The 22,944-nt window shown below is 45.4% G+C and overlaps 1 protein-coding gene across 2 annotated transcripts in view; it reads right to left on the bottom strand.

Annotated features, from left to right (window-relative positions):
* Nucleotides 1-3,896: 3,896 nt before the first annotated feature.
* Nucleotides 3,897-22,944, bottom strand: part of Elovl2 (ELOVL fatty acid elongase 2) — a 37,115-nt gene continuing 18,067 nt past the window's right edge. For both annotated transcript variants that reach the window (XM_021180182.3, XM_021180183.3), the window contains exons 2-8: nucleotides 17,947-18,010; nucleotides 15,661-15,848; nucleotides 12,889-12,966; nucleotides 11,345-11,516; nucleotides 8,852-8,976; nucleotides 8,292-8,426; nucleotides 3,897-6,687 (exon numbers count right to left, since the gene is read on the bottom strand). In XM_021180182.3, the coding sequence (XP_021035841.1) occupies nucleotides 6,574-6,687; nucleotides 8,292-8,426; nucleotides 8,852-8,976; nucleotides 11,345-11,516; nucleotides 12,889-12,966; nucleotides 15,661-15,848; nucleotides 17,947-18,010 (876 nt within the window). In that variant the 3' untranslated portion in view covers nucleotides 3,897-6,573. The remainder of the gene's footprint in view (nucleotides 6,688-8,291; nucleotides 8,427-8,851; nucleotides 8,977-11,344; nucleotides 11,517-12,888; nucleotides 12,967-15,660; nucleotides 15,849-17,946; nucleotides 18,011-22,944) is intronic.

The following is a 22,944-nucleotide window of genomic DNA, read 5'->3' as shown; positions in this document are numbered from 1 at the left end:
CAGGCCCTCTACCCCAAAGCACAATGTCAACTGCGGAGAAATATTCCTCGTGAGGTCACTACTAAGTCTGTCCGCAGAGGGCTGCATGTACACTGGGACATTTGAATTCATATAATATAAATTACTTTGTAAGTAATTTAAGTGCACTTACAAAGTCAGAAAGGTGTGTGGTTGGATCAGTAGAGACCATTCACTGAGCAATATGTTCTCGTTATAACACGGTGAGCTATGTTATAGCTAGCATATTAGTTTGTAGTTTTTTCCCTAATACAAATATATGTAACCTTAATTGAATTGTTGATGGATTTTTTTAATAACATTTAACAAAATATGCTTTAGTGCGTTGCCAAGGTTTTGCTTATAAGAGCACACTTCACAATTGGAAATAAAATCTTTCAAAGGGGGTCAGTTAATGTGGTTAATTGATCTCACTTCAGTTAGACAAACCCAGTTCAAGGCTCACCTCTTCTGATGACACAATATTTTGTGGGTTTCACTGCTGTTCCTGATGGACATCTATGAGCACATGCGACTTCCTATAACTAGGGAGCACACATTTGAGCACTCTTTTCTAGAAAAAGCCTTGAGTTTAGCATATGAAGAAGCCAGAATATGTTGTAAGATGTGACTGTAGATGCTAATGACTTGTCTGAGGAGGACAAAAGAGCATCCAGATGACCCTGCGTGTGCCACACATTGTCAGGAATAACTGGCCCCTGGCAAAGTCACAAGAAAAGGGTGGTCATTTTTACTGGGTGGAAAAATCAGGAATGGTTTTCTAGAGGAGAGGTACTATTTGAAATAGATCTTTCAGGATAAGGACAGTTTTCTTAGGATGCAGAAGAGAGAAATGTGGCTCTAAGAACCACAGCAGGAAAAAAAAAACCCAAAACAACAAGAATTTGCTTAAGACCATAAAACTACAAGAGTATTCTAGGGAAGGGAGTTTTGTCTGGGCCCACACTAGCCTGCCTTCACTCATGTGACTGGGAGGACTGACTCTGTAGGTGAGAACATCTGGTAGGGAATGATGAAGTGAACTCAGTGGCTTGGGAAGTTGAGAAATTTTGCAGTGGAGAGGCTATTGGCAGGATGAAGGCTTTGACTGTGAAGCTCTTCCCGAGTATGTTAGCTGTGTTTGCACTGCTGTGAGTCAAGTGCATGACAGAAACAGGAAGGTTGACTTCAGCTATTGTTTTCCGGGAGTCAGTCCAGCCTGGTGGGAAGAGCATGGGAGAGTTCAGTGGCAGGTCTGCCCTTCATATCACATACAAGGGAGTAATAAACATCTAGATCATGAGCCAGGCTCAGTCCTTCAAAGGCCCAGGCCCAGTGGCTTACATCTATCAGATAGCTTCCGTCTCCTAAGGGTACCACAATGCCCTAAGACAGTGTTTCTCAACCTTTTCAGTGCTATGACCCTTTAAAATACAGTTCCTCATATTGTGGTAACCTCAATCATGAAATCATCTCATTGCTACCCTATCATTGTAATTTTGATAATTTATGAATCATAATACAAATGCCTGTATTTTTCAATGGTCTTAGGCCATCCCTGTGAAAAGGGTTCAGCTCCCAAGGGATCATGATCCACAGATTGAAAGCCACTGCCCTAAAATAGTGCCACCAGACAGAAGACAGGTGTTCAAAATGCGAGTCTGCGGGAACATTTGAGACTTAAGCCCACCAGAGGAATGGAAGAGCGACAGTGGTAGGCGAGGGAATTAAAGAGCTGATCTAGAGGCTGCTTAGATGAAAGATGGCTAATTAAACCGTGAGCTTGAGCACTGGGGACATGTCTTGGAAAAAGCCCACCGAGTCTTCTCTGAGCTTGGTCGAAGATGCAGTGTCGATGTTGCCCCGCTGGCAAGGGAATGCCATTCTGATGAGATCAATTGAATTAAACACTTATACCAATAACCAGGAGAAACAGCTTGTCAGGTGCAGCGTCTGACCTTTGATCTCCAGCAGCAGCTTTTCTAAGTATCAGCTCTGCCCTGGTAACTCTGCCCACTGCCTGGCATGTAGCATGTAGCATGTAGCATGTAGCATGGTGCCTCCTGGCTTTTGAGCATCTAAATGTAAGCCCAGCAGTTCAGCATGGAGGACCCTATCCTCTCGGAGACCCCCCCACCCCCAGCTCCTGCACCATCCCCTTTCTGTGGCTAGGAAGGAATAAAGACAGTCCTTCCCGGGGCTCAGGGCTCTTGGCAGATTTTCTGTGCATAAGGTTGGAGACAATAAATGAGCAGAGTGTTTTACAGGGAAGTACGTTTTGAGTTTATTTTCTGGGGTGACAGGAGCCCAAGCTGCCTCGGACCTCTCTTCAGACTTTGTTTCTGCCTCTCTAACTCGCCTGGTCCTTCCCTTTACCTTACCGTGAACAGTGATGCAGAATTGCCAGCTGAGTCCTGGTGTAAGTAAGGCGGGTGAGGCGAAATCCTGACACCGGCTGATGTCATAAAGGCACATAGTCATCTGGATAAGTTTGTCTCTACTACAGTGCATAACATTATATACAGTGTTGATTTTATTTTATTTGATAACCTTTTATTAAATATGACATTTTCAGAGTTAATCTAAAAATCTGTAAGTAAACTACGCTTGAAAAATAAAGGCTTCAGTATGACTTGGATGTAATGTCTCCCATAGGCTAATGTGTTTAAATAGTTGATGCTCAGCTTGAGACATGATTGGAGGAGGTTGTGGACTCTAAGAATTTGTGCCTTGTTGTAAAATGACTTATACTGCTCCACTCCATGACCAAGTCACATTTACTAAAGGCCAAGGAATATTTAGGTGACTAGAGTCTTAAGAGTGAATGTTTTCTTACCTGTCTCAGAAAGGAGCTCGAATATGTGAAGGTCATGTGACTTGGAAGAAGGCCTTCAACAATAAAAATATATGCTGAAGCTTCTCTTCAAATGGAGTGTTAAAGAGACGTTAGATGTTTATTACAAAACACTTTAATTTGTAGTAGCTAACTTATCACAGAAACATAGGGTATATTATATATTTTTGGAGACAGCCAAATTTTCTAGGAACCAACCTCCTGTATCCTAAAGTGGCTTTAACTCGGAGACATCTCCCTGCCTCAGCTTCCTTTGTGCTAGGATTGCAGGGATGGGTCACCCCTCCTTGCCTTTTAGTTTTAAAAACAAAGTTTGAATGAGATTTATCCCCCTCCTCCCACATCTTAAAAATCATGACGTGAAAAAAGGCTCTTCAAAATGTTCACCCTCTCCCTAAACTCTAGTCCCCACTCACTCCAAGTTCCCTCTGCCCTTCCCTGACCTTGTTTTCCTAACTCCCCTGCCCTCCTAACTCCCTTGCCCTTACCATTTCTACCTTGGAATGGAAGCAATTTTAAGTCAGATTTTGAGCATAACTATTGAGGCTACTTCCAGCCTTGGGGTCTTCATTGTGGTGGATCAATGTGGCCTCTGTGCTGACAAACACCAGACTGTGGCCCTGCTTCAGCTCCTGAGAAGAAATCGCCGCTGACACTGCAGGTGCCCAGGGTATTGGTAACCAATGTCACTTGTGCTCCCATTGCATAGTGTAGTGTGCTATGGTATAGTTACTGTACTATAATATATTTAGTGCATCACGATATATTTTTATTCTTTATAGTAAGTAGTTTCTAATAGTTGTAGCCTCTGCTTATCTGATTGCTATTAATTTTTCCTCCTGAGATAGTTTAACTGGGTATATAAATATTGCATTAATAATGTTACTTTAACATCCCACTGCTTGTTGAAATGAATTAAGAATCTAAGATTAATCACTAATATATCACTTTATTGGTAAATAATCTCTGAATAATAGGCCACTTGGAATACTGCACAGGCCCACATTTTAGTTTCTTTGAACCAAATAAGAAAAGTTGCAAGATGTTTTAGTGTAAAAATCAATTTATTATACAACAATCACACAGAATGCTTTTCATCTAAAAGAAAAATGGCTTCTGCCTCCCTTTCCACCCGAGTCATGATACTGTGTTCTTCAGATGCCATACTTTCGAAGGAAAAAAAAAAAGTCCTCAATTTCCAAAGAAGCGACCTCTACTAACATTCTTAAGTGACACAGGAATGTTTGGAAGGACTAGAAAAGAATGGTCTCTAACATACAAAATGCTATTCTGCCCATTTTGGTTAAAAAAAAAAAATTCTCTGATGTGGGAAGACAGGAACTTATCCACCAATATGTATAAATTTAATTCTGATGGGTTGACATTTTCTATGCTTAATTCATTCAGCAAATATTCCATTTTATTTTAAAAGTTGGGGAAATTAAGGTTTGATAGCATCTAAGAACTTTTGTTCTCATGAATAAAAGGGAATTCACTTGGGAAAAGACGGTTTTCTATCAGATTATAGAGACATTTCTTTAATACTTCTATTTTAGAAAATTCACACTAAGAATGAATGGGTTAAAAATCTTTCCAGATGGCATTTTCTCAGCACAGATTTCGTAGTTCTGCATGGTGTGTCAGCCCTTGGGTGGCTTAAGGCTTAGTGCTGCGCTGGGCTTTGCACTGGGAGGTCTAAAGCTGGCTGGTACTGTGAGCTGCCACTGTTGATCTGCTATAGGAGGATAACACCCTTTGTGCTACACAGATGTGAGGTCATGAAAACAGCCTAAACTGAAGGTACGATGCACAGCGCGACTTAAGCGCCTCTCACTGGTGAGCAGGAATAATCTGGTGCAATGGCCAGTGATGCCTCTTGAGTCTCATTTTTACCCAGAATTCATTTTACTAACAGATTTCAGATTGTGTTTGAAAACTAAAGCTGAACTCCAGATTCACCAAGGAGTTTGTTCCTTTGGTCTTGTCATAGAAGGACAATAACATACTCAAAGCTAACCCTTAAAATGAATTCTTGGGAAAGAATAACACTCCACTTTGAGTCTAAGTCACCAGAGATGGTGGTAATAAAGCACCTGGGAGCAGATCAGTTTGAGAAATTGTTTAGAAAATGCACTGAAGCATAGGTGGTCACCAGACAGGAGGAGTCTGTTCAACAGGAATGACAGAAATGGCACAGGACATCGGACTGTGGTGGTTTTCTAAATACACCAGCGAGAAGGGTGGAATAGTTACGAGTTGAAAACATCTGTACAATTTTTAACAGGGAAAAATTAAAATGGGAGCTTGCCCAGAAAGGAAGACAGGGGTGGGCAGGCCCCGCCGTTGGCACTCGAGGAACGCCTACCTGGTGCCCATGCGCTGGGTGCCAGTGCCATGAGCCAAGAATACATTTGCTAAAATGGAGGGGAAATAGAGTAAGTTGTGTTTTGTGTATGTTTTGGAAAATGCCCCTTTTCACGCCTGGTATAGTTTAACAGTGGTGATCCATGAGGAAAGGGAGGTGGTTCACTGCCTTGCTCAGGCTCTGTACTAGGTTCTCCACAGAGACCACAGTTCTGAGCATGGCTTAGTCCCACCCCACGAGATCTTTCCAAACGACTGCTATATGCTTTTCTCCTTTCTAAAACTTAACTTTAACTCATGAAGAAGCTTGATAGCAACTACTTGCAATGGTGCTCACGAGCAGGCTCAGCAGCAACAGTTGACAAATAGAATGTCTATTTTGCCCCTGGGGCTCTGTTGATTATGATTTGTAAATATTCCAATTGCGTTTCTGTGCCAAGAAGAACTGCAATTGGCCGACTCCAGCCTTTGTTCAGAAAGGGCATGGCAGCTGTATGTAGACACTGGCTTTGGACGTGGGGAACAGAACTCCAGGAATCCAGACTAACAAGGGAGGTAGACAGGAATGGATGAGCAAGGATGCCAATTGAAACAGAGACAGCTCTGTTCAAAGCCCCTGAGTTATGATTTGGCAAACACATTTTTCTTTTCTGGTTGAGACAGGGTCTTGTGCCTGTGTACCCTAGGCTGTCTCAATACCCAAATGCTGGACTCACAGATGGGTGCCACCATACCCAGCTCAAGAGGCTGTTCCTTCATGGAATGAAGACGAGCAAATTTCATTACCACATCACTAAGTTGGAAATCAGAGGTGGTTAAAAAAAAAATGTAGCAGATGAGACTCCTGGCTTTCGAGGGGAAGGGGTTTTGCTGGATTCTGTCTTGCTAAGGATCCCGTTTAAATGCTGCCTGGGGCTGCTGCCTTGAGCAACAGCAGACTAATCGATTTATGCACGGACAGTTATTGCTTGACATAGACTAGAACAGACCTGACATTTACACTACAAGGAACAGTTTTACACATCTAATCTAAAGAAAATTAACTCTGAAGACTTGCCACGAGGAAACAAAGCCCGAGTCTCCTGGATTTCGTCATGAATAAGGCATTACAAAGCGCTCCGGAGAGGGGGCTGTGCACCTGCTCTGAGGTTTGTAGAGGTCGGCATGGCTCCAGTTAGTTGAGTAACCTAATAGCAATATATTATAATACATTCTGGGTACAAATGATTTACAAACTCAAAAGGAATTAGTTTATGCTAAAACTTACAACTTTCTATTCAGTCTCTGCTTTAAAACAAGCTCATCTGTTCGCTGCCGCCACCGCCACCACCTCAGTTTGTGTTCCCCAACACTTCACTTTATTGAGCCTTCTTGTCCGTCATGCCATTAGCCACAATTAAGTGGGCTTTGGGGAAACCATTCTTCACTTCTTTCTCTTGCAGCTCTTTCTTCACTGGCTTTTTCCGGTATGTCTGTCAGAGTGTAGACAGGAGAAGAAGCAGGGAGGCATTTTAATAAGGCCTTGTCTCTAACTCCCGACATAGCATGTAGTTTAAGTTCTACACAGTTTTCCTTGGTGTTGGACCTTCTAATAAGAATTTGTTCATTTTTAAGCCTCTGCTGCAAAGCTCAGGTAAAAGCCAACACAGACACATGAATGTCAGACAAAGCTATTTCACTTTATCTGAGTGACATCATAATTTGCTAGCGTTCAATCACTTTCATTGGTTGCTCACTTGGAAAAACATAATAACTTCCTTTAAAATTCAGAGTAAAAGGAGCTGCTATTTTATGTTTTTTATTTTGAGACTGCAATTTAATTACATCTTCTGATTCTGACAGGGCTTTAGTACTGTAGATGGAAAGCAGGGCTAATACATGGTAAGGATGTCAACTGCCACAGAACTCTACACCAGCCCTGGATGTCCCTCTCTGTCATTCTAATGAAATACCTGGTCTGTCCTCTCGTGTTTGCTTATTGAAACAAAGTCTCACACAGCTCAGGTTCGTCTCAACTTGCTATGTAACCCACAGTTACCTTGATCTCCTGCTTCTATATCCCTAGTGCTAGGATAGCGGTGTTTTTACATTTTAAAAGGCAAAGATGGTATTAGCAAGAGTCAAGACTGGGATGATGTAAGGTCAGAACTAAGATTCAGTCGGAACCATGTGTGGAGATAGTTTCTGTGGCCATTGCCTACCACTATGGGGCTACAGGAGTCTTGCTCTTTCTTCCATGTTTGGTGCACATGCATGGGTCTGTTTGGTCCTACTGAAGGCCCTTTCTTTACACATCCTCAAAGGAAACTTATTTGTTACAAGAGGCAAAGGCCAGGCAGTCCAGTCCAGAAACACAAAATCTGAAAATCTGTCAAAGGTCCAGTTTCCACAGTGGTCCTTCATATAAGAGCACTATAGAACAAAACCTAAAACCAAGAGTAATTGTCTGGAGAAGAAAAGCGTTGAATAGAACTTCAAAAGTACTGTTTTAATACAAATTATGTGGTTTTGTTTGAAGCAGCCTTTCCATTTCTCTAGCCCAGCAATTTAAAATCCATAACCACCTGAGACCTTTCCTACTGCAGCCTACACGGCCTCTTATATAACAGAGTCACTTGGAAGGACTCTCTCATTTAAATTGTTAATTGAAAAGAAAATGTCACTTGACAAAGAAAGAGCCAGCATGCCCTTTCCATGCTGTTTTGCCTTAAAGGAATTTTCCCTAACACTGCCCTAAACCCTAGAGCAGCTGATGGAGGCTTAAAGATTATTAACTGCCATTGTTCCCTAGCCTTTCTCTGCTCCCAAAGCTTTGTGTCACTACACCTGCTCAGCCTTCAGATGTCAGATCTGGTGCCATGATGCAAATGCACACGTACACATGACACAGTCCTTCTGAACAAGTCAGCAACAAAGGCCAACTGGACTGTTAGTGGGCTGTTCTTGGAGTAGGAGGGTGTGGGGAGAGGAGTTAGGAGGGGCTCTCCCTCCTCCTGTGCACACTGTTACCTTAAACACCCAGGGCAATGGGCTGTCTGATATGTTGCCTGCCCCTGAACACTCACATCTTACTTACCTGAATATAGAAGTTTAAGAACAGGATGACCAGCGTCATCATATAGGAAGACTGGAAGATGAGACAGCCAAAGGGGAAGCCACAGGGCTTCACCACAGCACTCAGCGTGTGCGTGATGGTGAGTACGAACTGCACCTGGAAGGCAGAGAGGCTGCGGGTGAGGACAGGTCCTGTGCTGGGGGCTCTAGTGGTCTATATGTGACTGCTGTCACTTGCTATGTTCTGTAGAAGCAAATCAAGAAAACTGTCTCAATGGCCCACTGCCCTGCTCAGAAACTTCCTTAGAAATTATCTAAGTACATATTTGTCTATAAAAGGAACAGTTGAGATTATTTTGATACAAATGACCTAAGTTGTACATATAGCGTTCATATATACTTCAAAGAAGGAAGTTTCCATTAGAAGCTACAGGTACACACAGAGGATATTGTAAAGGCTGAAGTGTGATTCCCCAAGGCAGTGACAGGGATAAACAGGCAGCCTCGCCACAGAAAAGCCCGAGTTGCCTGTTCCTTCACTGTCTGTGAGCCACATGGAAAAGCAAAGAAAGGACTACATACCAGCTGAGCCTGCGTGAGGTACTTCTTCCACCAAAGGTACTTATGCATGGACGGGAACACAGACAGGCCGTAGTAGGAGTACATGAGAATGTGGATAAAACTGTTCAGGGTTGGTCCAAAGAAGCCTGTGGCAGCGGAGCATGCGAGTTAGAATTCTCAGAAGAGAGGCTCCTCCTTCCTCCTCATGTGGGTCTGTATCCTGACTAAAAAGCGCTAAGAGGTCTAGACACTCAAGCAACAACACTCACACAGACCCATCCCTGGCTGCTGCCATCTCTCCAGGCTTATAAAACCTAGACAAGAGGTGTGTTGTGGGAGAGGTGTCCAGCCAAACGAACCGGAAGCAGCTCCTCGGGATCCACAGAGGGCTTGCTTTCTCTACAGTGATGATCCTTACCAGCTAATCAGGGAGGCAGAGAAAGGTGAGCTTAAGTCTGGCTGTAGAGCGTTGGTGGCAGAGCCTCTTGTGGCTGGGAGAGTGGCACAGTGTTGCCTAGTGGTTAGTTACAGGCTTTGTAAGCTGTTTTCCCAGTTTGAACCCACACTCAAGGCTGTGGTGGGATTGAGAGCCTAGCGTGCTGCATGAACTGAAGAGCACTGCTGGCTGCTACTTAATTGGTCAGTTTAAACTGTTTAGTCCCGGGTTCTCACCCTACGTTAGTAACCCAGGATACTGGAAAGGAAAGGAGCAGCAGGAGGCGTGTAGTAGATTCTCAGCAAATGCTTGCGTTTCTATGGAAACAAACACTTAGGGAGTACTCGGCACTGCAAGGTGAGATTTATTTGACCGTCTGGGTTCTCATTTCTGAGTAGCTCTGTCCTTAACATTTTTGTCATCATCTGAGAGATACAGATATTCACAGGACCACCTCTGCACTGTATAGTGTGAGTTTTAAATCCCCAATGAAACTGTTAAAATTGAAAATAAAATTTCTCCTCCCTTGTGGCACTGTTCCTTTCCACCATACGTATGCCATCTGAGGCCAGTGACGGCCATCCGAGGAGGGTGACAGCCACTGTGTTCTGTGCACTTTCATTCCCTGCATGGAGTTTTCATTTGTACCTTGACAGCCAGGGATATCATACAACTTCACAATGGCTCTATTAATGATCTTTCAACCCAATAACAGGATCAAAATGATGCAGGTTCGGCAAAGCCCACACTCTGAGCCTTGCCTGCTGACCTTAATGTTCGTGATAGTGGTCTAGTGCTCTTTGTGGATGATGAGTGATGGAAATGACCATAGCTCATTCCGTTAGGCAACCAGGAGGTGAGACCACAGGCATCTGTACCCTGTACTGTGGCTATGATGGGGTGCGCAGTAGGCCGAGCACATTACACGCAGCTTTAACTTATGGCACTTTCAATTCAGAGGGGATTGATATATCACATTTGTCTCTTTGGTAGGTCAAGGAGTATCTGCATCCCATGTGTCCTTGGCAGTTACCATCATTGATACAAGACCCCGAGTCCTAAGGAAAAATATAGGCATGTCCCCCCACATCCATTTAAGACAAATTTAAAGCCATCACTCATAATTTGATTGTGTGTGTGTGGCACTGGTGATGGAGTGTCCTTGTACATTCTAAGCAAGTGCTCTACTGGTGATCTATACTTTGCCCTCTGAAATAACTTTTTTCTTACATTTGCCCCATCTAATTTTTCACAGAATATTTTTAAATTCATGAGAACATGATGATTTAAATGAAAAAGTACCATTCTTTTTAGTTCGCCCACACGTGAGTACCCCACCCCCTTTCCCTGTGAGCTGTGAAGAAGACTTCACACACAGGGAGACTTCATCACGTGCTCACAGTGAAAGTTAAGCAGGGTTAAAGCCAGATACACAGCATGACATGTAGGGCCAGGGTCAGTGCTATCCTGTGAAGCTCTCGATCCATGCAGAGTCTGTGATATGAAGGAGCACACTAGTTTATTGTATAACACGCATCCTATGCGTGAGTGCAGTTAGGCATGGACATGTGTTTTGAGGCAGCCTCTCCTACCCCAGTGCTAGGATTAAAGGCATGCATCATCCGTTTCCTATTGTAGTTCCCTCTTTTTAGAAGTTGAAGGCTAGTGCTTTAGAGGGTTACACAGAAATGTCTTAATTTTTCAGACTGTCAAGTCAAGAATCCATAAGAGCTCAAATGATAAATGTGTGTCCCTCCCAGTGAGGTGGTGATGTGGCAGGTGTGGCCTGAAGTGGTATGGACTGCCTTCTACGAGTTGGGTGGCTCTGCCTGAGGCCTTTGTCTCCATGCCCATCTGACAACTGATGCCTGGTGAAGAAACAACTTTTTAAACTTGAGGTCTTGCTCAGGTTTTGCCAACATAAAAATCCAGACATTAAACAGCCATCGGCAAATGAGCTGCCTGCGGTGACACGACTTTAGGGGCTCCTGTCTCTCCTGAGCAGCACATAAGAAGAGGTGATCTAGTAGTCTTGAGAGACTCATTCCATAGAAGCAAGAGTTACCACAATGACTTACTTTGACCACAAGGTATCCAGTTCAAAACACACCACCAGATGTTAAACATGGACGCGTGGTGATAGACATGAAGGAAGGTGATCTGATTGGTCTTTTTTCGAAGAACAAAGAAAATCGTGTCCAGGAACTCCACGAGTTTGGAGAAGTAGTACCACCACAAGACCTTGGCTACCTGTAACAAGTTCAAGTTCAAGGAGGGGGAGGTGACGTCAGGCCAAAGCTCCGCCTCCTGCCCGTGTTCCTCCAGCCCTTGGCAGGTAGCGAACAGATCAGCCAACAATGCTGATCTGCTGTCTTTCCCTCAGTTTCCTCTGCAGGCCTGCCCTCTCAAGGAAGGATGGCATCTTTCCCAAACATCCATCCAAACAAATTACTCCTCTGCACCCACAAGCTAGTCATCCGTGGAGCCCTAAAAGTGGTCTCGTCGCCTGAATCTCCGTCCCCCACTGCATCTCGCTGGAGCCTTACCCAGCTACCTCCGTTCTTTTTCTCAGAACCGTTTCAGTCCAAGGCTGCCTTGTGAATCCACCAATCTGCTGCACAGCACCAGAGGGGATGCGCGCTTGTTCAGATGATAAATATTTTTACAAAGTGATGTTCTGATTCTACTGTGACTTAAACATTTCTTTTCTAACATTTTCCCCCTTGTGTATTTGGAAAATCACATATAAAAATGAGACATATGTTTAATTCTTTGCCTTAACTTTTCCCTGCACTGACGTGGTGTCATATCAACTTTGAGAGGTGACAATGATGGTCCCTTCTTCCTTCTGAAGCCTGCACTCGGTGTGCGTCAGCTCATCCTAGACAGTGTTTTTCCTGATACCTGACTGCCCTTGATAGCCAATTGGGGGGGGGGTCCTCTCAAGATGGTTCCTGTAACCATGCATGACCCCAATAGTCATGTGCAGTCCTGAGGCCTTTTTATTAATAACAGCAACAAAGAACTCTGGATTTTGTAAAGATGCTGCCCACCGTGGCAATCCTCTCCATGTAGTAAGTTCTGTCAGGTACCTTCCTGTGTGTGTGAGTTTATTTACCTTAACTGATTCTAACGTTTGGAGGAGAAAACTTGCCTTGTTTCCTTTTAAGACTTAATTTAATTTTACAATTTATGTGAGAGAATGATTCCAAAATCAAAGCCAGCACGAGGTGTGCTGGGGCAGTGTGACTTCCATCTCATCCCTCGCCCGCTGCTTCCTCAAAGGAGGCCTTTTTAACTAGCTTCTGGTTGCTTCGGCCACCATTTCTCTTTTAAAATGTGTGTAAATGCAAACACTTTCTCACAACAAGGCATTCCTGATAAATAGAGTCTGCAAGTGGCTGGTTTCAGGTAAATATTTTCTGAAGCAGCAATGGCGGTTCTGAGGCTGTCTGTTCTCAGTGCGTCTGAGACAGGCACCCATGACAGGGATGTGCCGGGTAAGACATGGGCATCTCTAAGTCTTCCCATCAGAGCTAACATCTCTCGATGCAGCCCCAGCTTCCTACTGTGCAGACGGGAGCCTCGGCCCCCTTTCAATGGAAACAGTCTCAGGACTCACCCGGACATCACCTTCTCCTGCACTGTCGAGATTCTGACACTGCAAGTTGTAACCTCCTTCCCAGCTGGAGAGGATGAGCTGCCAGAGCACCAAGAAAGGGAAAGAGATCAACACCAGGATGCAGCGATACTGAACAACACGTCCCAACAAGGCTGCGGTGATACGGAATGACACATCCCAACTAACATCACCTCGTACTCAGGGCAGAAGCAGCCCAGAATCAGACCCGGTTTTGTCCTCCAGCATTAACAAGGGATCAGCGCTCACAGTGAGCAGATCCCAGCACGTGCTTCTGTCTTCTAACTGTTCAGGCCACCCCAAAGCTGTCTGTTTCTCAATATAGTGAAGTTTCCTCACATTTGTTTATAATTCTAATCTTTTCAGTTTCAATAATCCTAGGAGATGTACATTATAATTTTATAGATATTTAAAGAGATCAGACACTCCTTGTATTTTTTTCAGTGTCTGTGTTACTTGATAATCAAATAATTTGCGTGACTACCTTCCCCACTATTCTCTAATAAAAAGCAGGTCATCTAGCCATCTTTGTCCCGTTCCCAGAGACAGTGAGACAGTGGTGATGAGCGATGTGCTCAGGGCCACAGCCAAGCAGTGGTGGGCACAGCACTGCAATTCAGAGTTCTTAATTCATTCTTTTTTGTTCTTTCTGTGACATGAGGAAGCATGTCTCACAGAAAATTCTACAAAAGCAGCTCTCCCCCTGCAACAATTTTAAATTCTAGAAGATAAAGTTTTCCAGGACGAGGCCAAGCCTAGAATTTTCCTCTGCCTTAATGATACTGATGGCTAAGTAACTGATGTTTGGAGCCTTGGCCTCGTCACTGTCCGGACGTAGTTGGTGTCTCTCTCTTCTCACAGCAGTATCATCAGGTAATGTGGTTCTGAGGGCCAGTAAGGCCAGCGAGTGCAGAAACTTGGAGTTTCCCAAGGCACTCTAGTATGGACCAGGTCCTGGCAGCCTCCTGGGCTTTCTGCTCATGTCCCTGATGCCCACCTGCGGTAGGCTGGAGACCCAGGATCCCAGAAAGGATAAGTGAGGGTAAGTACGTTTATTGTGTGTGCTGATGCAGTTTCAGACTAAGAAAGCTACATTGCATACAGATATTTAAAACACCTGAAGGATAAGGGTTAAGACACACACACACACACACACACACACACATACACACACACATACATACATTTGCTTTCTATACTAACAGTGCAGTGTGGCCCTTAGCGTGAAGAACGGGATATTCTGTTTGTCAGGCAGTCATCGATCCTGTTCTACCTTTCTAACCACTTGGTAGCTGTAGCAGAATTAGGAAGCTGCTTCCTGGGCTATTTATTCACAACCCTCTAACTGGCTTGTGTACCAGAGTCATCTAATCTGACCTTTGTACTGAAAGAAATTAAACAAGCTTGTCAAAGCAGAGAAGCCTTAAGCTGGTGTGGACGCAGGAACTCCAAACCTCACCTGAAGTCAGTCTATTGGCTTCAGCCCCCCCTCTTCACCTCAATCCAAACTACTTGCAACTGCAGCCTGCATGCAATGCTGGGGGCTTCCAGGCTTGCTCCTGATGTGTGTGTGTGTGTGTGTCTGCCTTCAGCCATGTAAAGAAACTACGTCTAGCATGGCGACACACACTTTTATTCCCAGCATGCAGGAGGCAGAGGTAGATGGATCTCTATGAGTTCAAGGCCAACCTGGTTTACATAGTGAGTTCCAGGACAGCCAGGGCTATATAGAAAAAGTCTGTGTTAAGAAAAACTAAATCCATCACTTTATCTGACCAGCTTACACCTACTATACTAAATATGCTTTAATAAAGAACCCAAATTTGTCTTTCTGTGTCAGAGGACGTAGTGGCCCCTGTGTGCTAAGATACTGAGACTGTTTATACAGCTTCTCTCTCCCCAAATTCCACCCACCAGCACTTCATTTCAGTCACTATGGCAATAGCTAATGGCTACTGTTAGCGTGGTGAACATTAGCTAGTGCACAAGTTAAGCCACAGCGAGAAACCTGCATTTTAAGACAAGCATGTACCACCTTCTAAAACTCATGGACAGTGGGGATGTCCGACATGGTGGATCATTACTACCCATTTATAACCTTTATGGATGGGTGGCTTCATCCTAATTTTTCCTTAAAAATGACTGGTTTTGTCTCCTCTTTATTTTTTGCTAGAGCAAGTTGAATACTTTCAGATTTCTCCTGGTAGTGGGCAAAGTGACCATTGCATCTGCCTTTGGTTTGATGCTGTGCAGGCTGAGAAGCAGCCAAAGGGTGAAGGCTTGGTAGGCAGCTGAAGCCGACTAGCGTCAACCCAGCCTTGCCAACACATTCCAAAGACTGGGTCGGAGTCTGCACAGGAGCATCTGCGTCTCTGTACATGAACTTGTACAATAACTGCATGTGAAACTTGATCTTTACAATACAGAGTACTCTTCTAAGCCTTAGAATCATACTGTATATAAGTGAAGAAAAGTATAAGACATGACCTTCCAAAGCCCTTTCAAGCCAAGTCATGATTCTAATTTTAATTTGGCTTAGGAACACAGAAATAGGCCCAAACTCAAGCTGGAACAAGGGCTTCTGACACTTCGGACAGGCAGAGCATCAGTGCTGGAACGACGTTCTCGGGTCCGGGCAGGGTGGAGAAGCAGTAACTGCAACCTTGCACAGCTCTGGAAGGTCCACCCAACCAGTTCTCAAACTCAGACACCTGCTGAGTGAAGCAAGCCAGAGTGCAGGCCACAGCCACTCACCTCCACCAGCATATATGCAGAAAGAAGTGTGATTGCGAGGTTATACAAGGTGAGGATGCCCCTGAGAGACAGAGCAGGCCTGTTCTTCATGTACTTGTTACCCAGCCATATCGAGAGCAGGTACGTGATGGTGAGGATGAAGGTGGGAAGGTAAGAGTCCAGCAGGAACCACCCTCGAACTCGAGAATCTGTAAAGAAATGCTTACGGTGAGGAGCCCGAGGAGGGATGTCCCTGTACTTAGCAACTCTAACACACATACTCATCTGTGCAATGGGCGTCCTCATCGATGGTGCACGCCCCACGGTCTTCAGTGAACACAAGCCCCATCCTCACCGAGTACTCAGTGTTTGAGATGAACTCACATAAACAGGTCAAGTTGCTTTTCCCTGAACAAATTCTCAGACACCCCGGTTCTTTCTCAGCAACCTCAGCATTGGAAGTTTTCTTATTCAGTTGGGAACTTCCATCTTTTCACTTAAAGAATGCCGTCTATGGATTGCTCTGTGTGAACCATGGCTAGCATCACTAAAGCAGGTGCTACTTTGATACAAGCCCTGTGCTACTGCAGTCTTGACATGGACACACTAGACAAAGGGATAATTTCAGGTTCCACAAAGGATGTGCTACTTAAGACAGTAGGTAGTTTTAAACACATAAATTGTTACTTCTGAAATTTTCCATTAAAAATTTTTTTGGGAGTATAGTAGATTGTGAGTAACAGAAACTACAGAACAAACTTCAGATAAGGGCACTACACACACACACACACACACACACACACACAAAGAGGGGAGGAGAACAAAATGATTCTGAGTTAAGCAAGCTGGAGTTCAGCCGGCTGCACAGTTACGTTTTCATAGGGCTTAAGAGATGATTCAGTAGTTATCCAGCTTCATTTGAATGGACACCACAGGCATCTGACCTTTACTGTACATATTCATATACTCACAATTAAAAGCAGAAAAAATAAAATCAAAAGTTTCCATGGGCAGGGAGTGTTATATACATCTTTAATCCCAGCATTTGGGAGGTAGGGGCAGGCAGATCTTTTATTTCTAGACTAGCCTTGTATATATAATAAAGACCCTGTCTCAAAACCAAGAACAAAAGAAAACCTGATATTTAAGGGCTGGATAGATAGCTCAGAGGTTAAGAGCACTTGTTCTTGCAGAGTACTCTGGTTCAGTGCCCAGCACCCACAAGGCTACTATGACCGTTGGTGAGTCCAGGTCTAGAGGCTCCAATGTCTATTGTGATCTCTGCAGGCCCCTGTACATACGCAGTGCACAGAAGCTCACACATGCACACACATACACATATACAGATACACACAGACAGAAACAGACAGACAGACAGACACACACACACACACACACACACATCTTTAAATTTACAAAGCTTCCATGGAACAGATAGCCCCAGCTGACCCTGAGGCTACATCAACTCCAGCTCCCACCAATCTATCAACAGCAAAGTTCAGTGTGAACTTAGTGCAGAGAGATCAATGTTTAACTCTGCTGAGAGAATTAAACAGAAAGCTGTGGTCCCCAAGAATGCACAGCTCCTGTGGCCTCCTGCCTAAGCAAGAGGGCCAGTTCCTCCCCCCATGTCACTAGAACTGCAAGCAGAGAGAGCAGAGGTTACAGACTGCTGGCCCACCACGAAGGACCCTCAAGGGGAAAGAATGGAACATCTAGACATCACCCAGTCAGAAATACCAGTTCCTCTGTTCCCGAGCTGTTGGCACCCCCATGTCAACCAGGAAGCCTGCGCAGGAGAGGGATGAAGAGACGAGAGTAATGCGGTGTAGCAGAGAGGAAGTCACCCAAGAAAGACAGCCTTCAGCTGGGGTCTGCAGCAGGAGGAGCTGACCAGACGGGGAAAGAGGGAAACAGGAGGGAGGGATTCCAGGCCCAGGAAAGAAGCAAATAAAACATGTCTGCATATGTGAAGAGTGAAAGGATGTCTGGAGTGGCTGTGTCCACGAGAGCAAGGAAGATGGGCTGTGACTGGAGACTGGTGGGTGACAGAGAAGGCACAGGCCACCAGGCTTCAGAGCTGGTACCCTGGAGGAAAACATGACATTTCGCCTGCCCCTCATCCCAGGAGACACAGTGAGGCAGAAGGAACTGGGCTTCCTCTATTCTGGGAAAGGGCCACCTAGTGGAAGGCAGCCTCCAGTTCATAACGATAGATGCTGCACTGTTCACAGAACCCCAGAGATAACACTGCTTTTTCTACATGCAAACGACAGCTTCCAGCATGTTCCCAAGTGGCTTACTCACCTCGTGGTCCAAACATGTTGTCCAAGAAAGCATTGACTTCATTATCAAAGGCCTTCAGCTGCTCCTGAAAGACAGGGAAAATTAAGCAGCCTTTAAAACAAAACAAAGCTCAACATCACCAACCTGTCCCTCCTGAATATATGCGTGCCTCAGCTTCAGGGTCTGGGACTGCAGACTTGAGAGAGGGCAGGAAGCACACACAGCCTTGCCGTAACCAACTTGCAAAGACTGTGGAGGAAACAACCCTCTTGTGTTTCCTCAGTAAGAAGAGTCCCCAAACAGGCGGTGGACTCAGACACGTGAGGTCACTCACCTCAATTCCATTCGCCTCTCAAATGCTTACAGGCAAAGCTGTTTCATAAGCAGCTTTCATGGCTGCAATGAAAGGTTCTATAGGAAGTGGGGAGTCTGTGGCCTGGGACACAGACGGTTTTCCCCAGGGACTCTGCAGTTCTATGCCTCACAGAGCCAAACCTGCAGCTTTAACGGACACTGGCTTTTCCGGTCCAGAAAGAACCTGAGCATTAGAACTCTTTTTCTATCACCTTTATGTTTGCACAAAGCGCTAATTAACATGAAAGAATGTTACCTGGGGGTGTTGGATTAATTCTTGTCATTCAGATGCAGACTGGGACTAGGCTGTTGCTAAGCCATTTTAAGGTGAACACCTTGGTTACCACCACCTTGGCCTACTCCTTGTCCTTGCCATCTGCTCTTAATGGATGCTCAAGTCTCCCTGCCCTATCACAAAGCTCTGCTTCAAGCAATGGGAGATGAAGAGTAAGATCCAGGGTTCTGGGAAGGAATTTCAGGTGATGGCTTTGGTAGCAGTTGGGGGTGACAGCTTCAAGACTGTCCTGTATGGAATGAGCTCCGGATTCAAAGGGGAGTCATGACCCCAAGCTCCTCATGACTAGACGCTCAGACAAGCCAGGCTGAGAGAAGAGGGCTGGTGTGCTGGCATCTGAGGACAGAACCTGTGTATTTGTGACTGTGGAGACTATTTTAAGGGAAAAAAAAAGGTCTTTAGGACCCTGAAGAATCTTGGGATGGAGGCTGTGGGGTAGACAGCACTCATGAGCAGCTGCTGCAGAGCCAGTGAGTTAGAATATCTTTTTATTTCATAATATCTCTGTAAAAAGTGTTTTGGCTAAAAATGCAAAAAGTTGTAGGCAACTTTTTAAAATCTTTGGCTTCTACATGGAGCATCTTAGGATAACTTCAGGTCTGAGAAAGGGCAGTGACGTGGCTTCTTGGTGGGACGGAATACCCGTGGTGCAGCTATAGGTACACAGGTCTGGTAGGACCTCTCATTCTTCAGTAGATAACGGTAGTAACCTCACAGATGGACTCGTGGCAGTTGCCACACCATGAACAAATGTTTAAACGTTTTTGGTTTGTTTGCTAAGGTTCAAAATCCATTTTCCAAAATTTACACAGCTAAGAAAGAAAGCTTCAATTTAGTAGGAGACAAGCTCATTGTTGCTGTAAATTTGCAGACATTTACTTACAATGTGGAAAGAAACAGGAGAAGATAGGAAGAGGGAGCAGAGATGAAAAAGGATAAAGGGCACCTAGTCTTTCATTCTTTGTTATGCATTGACCAGTCACCAAACACTGATGCCAGCGTCACATTAGATGCCAAGTGCTAAGTCAGGGCTACACAGGGCTCATCTCCCTGGACTTCTCAGTCTAGAGAGCAATTCATAACTCCAGGGCAAAACATATTCTGAGGCTCCCAGAACTGCACTAGAACAGGACAGAGGCTTTAACTCAAACATCCTTGTGACACACCAGGAAGAGATGAGAATTCTGATGCTGAATTCTGAACCTCTAGGTGACTCAGAGGGGAGAAGGAAAGGCATTCAGGAGTCCCAGATGTAGGCACACAGAGGGACAGCTCATCTGGGAAACACTGATGACCAGGGTCTTCAATGGCTCGTATGATAGGAAGGCAGACAACACTAGGAAATACTGGGATGGCAGCAGAAAGCAGATTGGTGTTTGCTTGAGGACCATGGGTGTGTGTGTGTGTGTGTGTGTGTGTGTGTGTGTGTGTGTGTGTGTGTGTGTATGGGGGATATCCTTCAAGAATAAGGGCTAAATAAGGACACTTGCACATACACCTGAGGAAGCGTCTGTAGGCAGCAGGACTGCACTTTAGAGTGTGCTGAAGATGTCTTCAAGCAAAAGGAAAATGCTGTCGTATGGAAAGTGGTGTGTAAAGAAAGCCATGAGCATCATAAGAAGCACAGAGAAGCCATACTTCTGCACACCCTAAGCAAGCTGGACTCACCACCTAATCATGTCCACTCCCAACACAGCACTCCCTGTGCCACCTCTCCCCCGTGCTCCCCTCGCCAGGACCCACTGGAGGCAGCACTGCCTGAGACCTGCTTGCTCCTACTTGCCTACCTGGAGGAGCGGTGTCTCACTCAGCAGTCCCACTGCACAGACTACAGAAGCCTTGGCAGCTTGCTTGAGATACGCCCTCACCCTAACCACTGGCTTCTGTGAGCACTCAAGGAACCAGAGACCAGAAAGCTTAGCTTTCTGCCACCTCTGTGCTGACTGGATGTCCACCCATCCCAAACTGCCCCAGTTGGAGGTCAGGTCAAGCAAGTTTGTTTTTCAGGCATTTTACAGGTGTGAACATGCTCACACTCAGGGTGTCTGGTCTGGCAGCAAGCTCTGTCACTGCTGAGCCGTGTCACTGGTTCTGTTGTGCAGACGTGAGTTTCTGCTTATGGTGGCATTTATATTTTACTTTAAAAAGCGATTCAGAATCTTGGTGTCTCTTCAGTCTTATTAGCTGAGTTTTTAGAGAGTGGTTTAAAGACAGAATAGGCAGTTTCACCAGAAGTTCACTGTTTTTCAAAGCAAGCGCATTGAGACCACAAAACAGATGATTACATTTGAGTGTAAAGATATAAAAAACCTTTACTTCTCTTTTTATGTGTTTGCAAATACAGTAATGCTTGAGAGTTGGGTGACAGTAAATCAGGAGATAGGGTACGACTCCAGTGCCAGAAACTTCCCGAGAGCCTCAAGCCAGAGCCGAGGTGTAGGGAACTCAGGAGGAAATGTGTCCCCTCGGGGACAAGGGACTGTAGAAAATGAGATTTTTACCTTGTTTGTGCCCAGGGCTCAGGATGACTGACCGCTGAGCCTGCTGGCCGAGTCCTGGGATTATTCCCACTTAGTGGACTGCAGTAAGGCAAACCAAGGGATAACCTATGCAAACAGCCCCAACTCCTTGGCATCTATTGGTCACTTCAAGAGGAACTTGCTTTGGTGGCACCTTGCTATGCGGCCTAGGCTGACCTGGAATTTGCAGTGTCCTGAGGGTAGGCACGCACTGCCACACTTGGCTCAGGAACCAGCAGTCTTACTTGGCATAAAATCTGGAGAATTTGGGAAAATCAAGTCACTGTCATTAACTCCTTTGGCTGGCTGGACCAGAGTTCCGTGGCCTCTGTCTGTTTCCTTGCTCGCTGTCTCGATGCTCTTCTGTGCACCCTGCCCCAGGTATGCCTGATTATTAGTGACCCTGTCGCATCACATGCTTCTTCTATGCCACCGCATGGAGTCAGCTTGCCGATGCCTGGGTGCCTCTTAAGTGAATTATCTTTTCTCCGTGTTTCCCTCCTCCCAAGCTCCTCCAAAGCCTCTTTGTCTAACACACATGAGGGGTTCCACAGCACTTGTGCAATGACTCTCTTGATGAATGAACTCTCCAGTCACCCTAGAACTGGGACTAGCAAACTGTGGGGCTCCACTGGTGACCTCTCTCTCCCCGGTGACAGCATTCCTCCCCGGTTTGACAGTAGGAGGACTGAGCACTAGGACTTTGTCTTTGGCAAATGAAGAATGGATCAGAGAGGAGAGAGATGCTGGAAAACCTCCAGCAAGCAGAGTGATGCTGAAGCCGCAGGTGCCATGTCTAATGGAAGCTTCCAACTAGGCAAGCTCTAAGCAAACTAGGAACGGAATCCAAGGCTTTCTAGATTCTTGGCAAGCCCTCTGCTGCTTATCAATGCCCACAGCTCCCAGTCTTTTTTTGTTCTAGGTTTTATAGTCATTAATGTCCAGCATAATCTCAATAATGGGCTTTAAAGGGCAGTGAGATTTCTGGAGTGTGACAGGGCATCAGTGTATCCCTCTATCTGCTCTGTTTGCATGTGCCAGAGTGGGAGGTCTCGCTCTCCCTCTGGCTCTCAGCATCCTCTGTGAACTGCTAGGACAGCCTACCCTGCACAAGAACCCGATGTTCTGAAATGAATTCAGCCCAAAGAGGTGGATTGATGGAGTGGCCATATACTGCCCTCTGAGTGCAGAACACGGGACATAAAAGGAGTGATGTCAAAGATAGCAAGGCTCTGTTTCCCAGGATTCCCTAATGGCTGTTCTTCAGGGAACACAGTTGGAAAGAAAACAGTGCTCAGAAGGATCCCAGTGCAGTGGAGCCTGCCTGCAACGCTGACCACTCTCCCCCACGCACTCCCCATGCTTGAGAAGCCAGGGAAGGAGGATGGCTGAGTTTAAGGCCTGCCTGGGCTGAGTAGCAAGACCCTGCCCAAAGAAGGAAAAGAACAAGAAATGATGCACTGTATTTGCAAAGACACTGGGTTTACAATGTAAGCTAAGAACATAAAAGGAGGTAGGCTTTCTTCTCGACTTTTCCATAGAACACTGCAGGGAGATCTGCTATTAAGGGATACAGGACCAGCACCCAGCCCAGGAGAGTCAGGAATACTGGGCAGGGCAATGGCATGGCCCCACAACAGAGCGCAGCAACCAATCAGCATCCACAGATGGGGGAGATGTGGACATGGTACTTGCCCAACAAAGGGGGTGTGATGTTGCAAAGCAACAGGCCGGAGTCACACAGGACTAACCCTGGTGGCCCCCTTAAAAGACATGATCTGGTACGAGTGCCTCTCGGCACTGGATGCTTAAGAAAATTTAAAGCTGGGGCTAAGAACAGATGAACCATAA

This window comes from Mus caroli, unplaced genomic scaffold, assembly GCF_978045245.1.
Source record: "Mus caroli unplaced genomic scaffold, Mus_caroli_1 scaffold_15, whole genome shotgun sequence".
Taxonomy (NCBI): Eukaryota; Metazoa; Chordata; class Mammalia; order Rodentia; family Muridae; genus Mus; species Mus caroli.
Note: the sequence above shows the minus strand (reverse complement) of the source record. Positions and strands in the feature narration are given on the sequence as shown.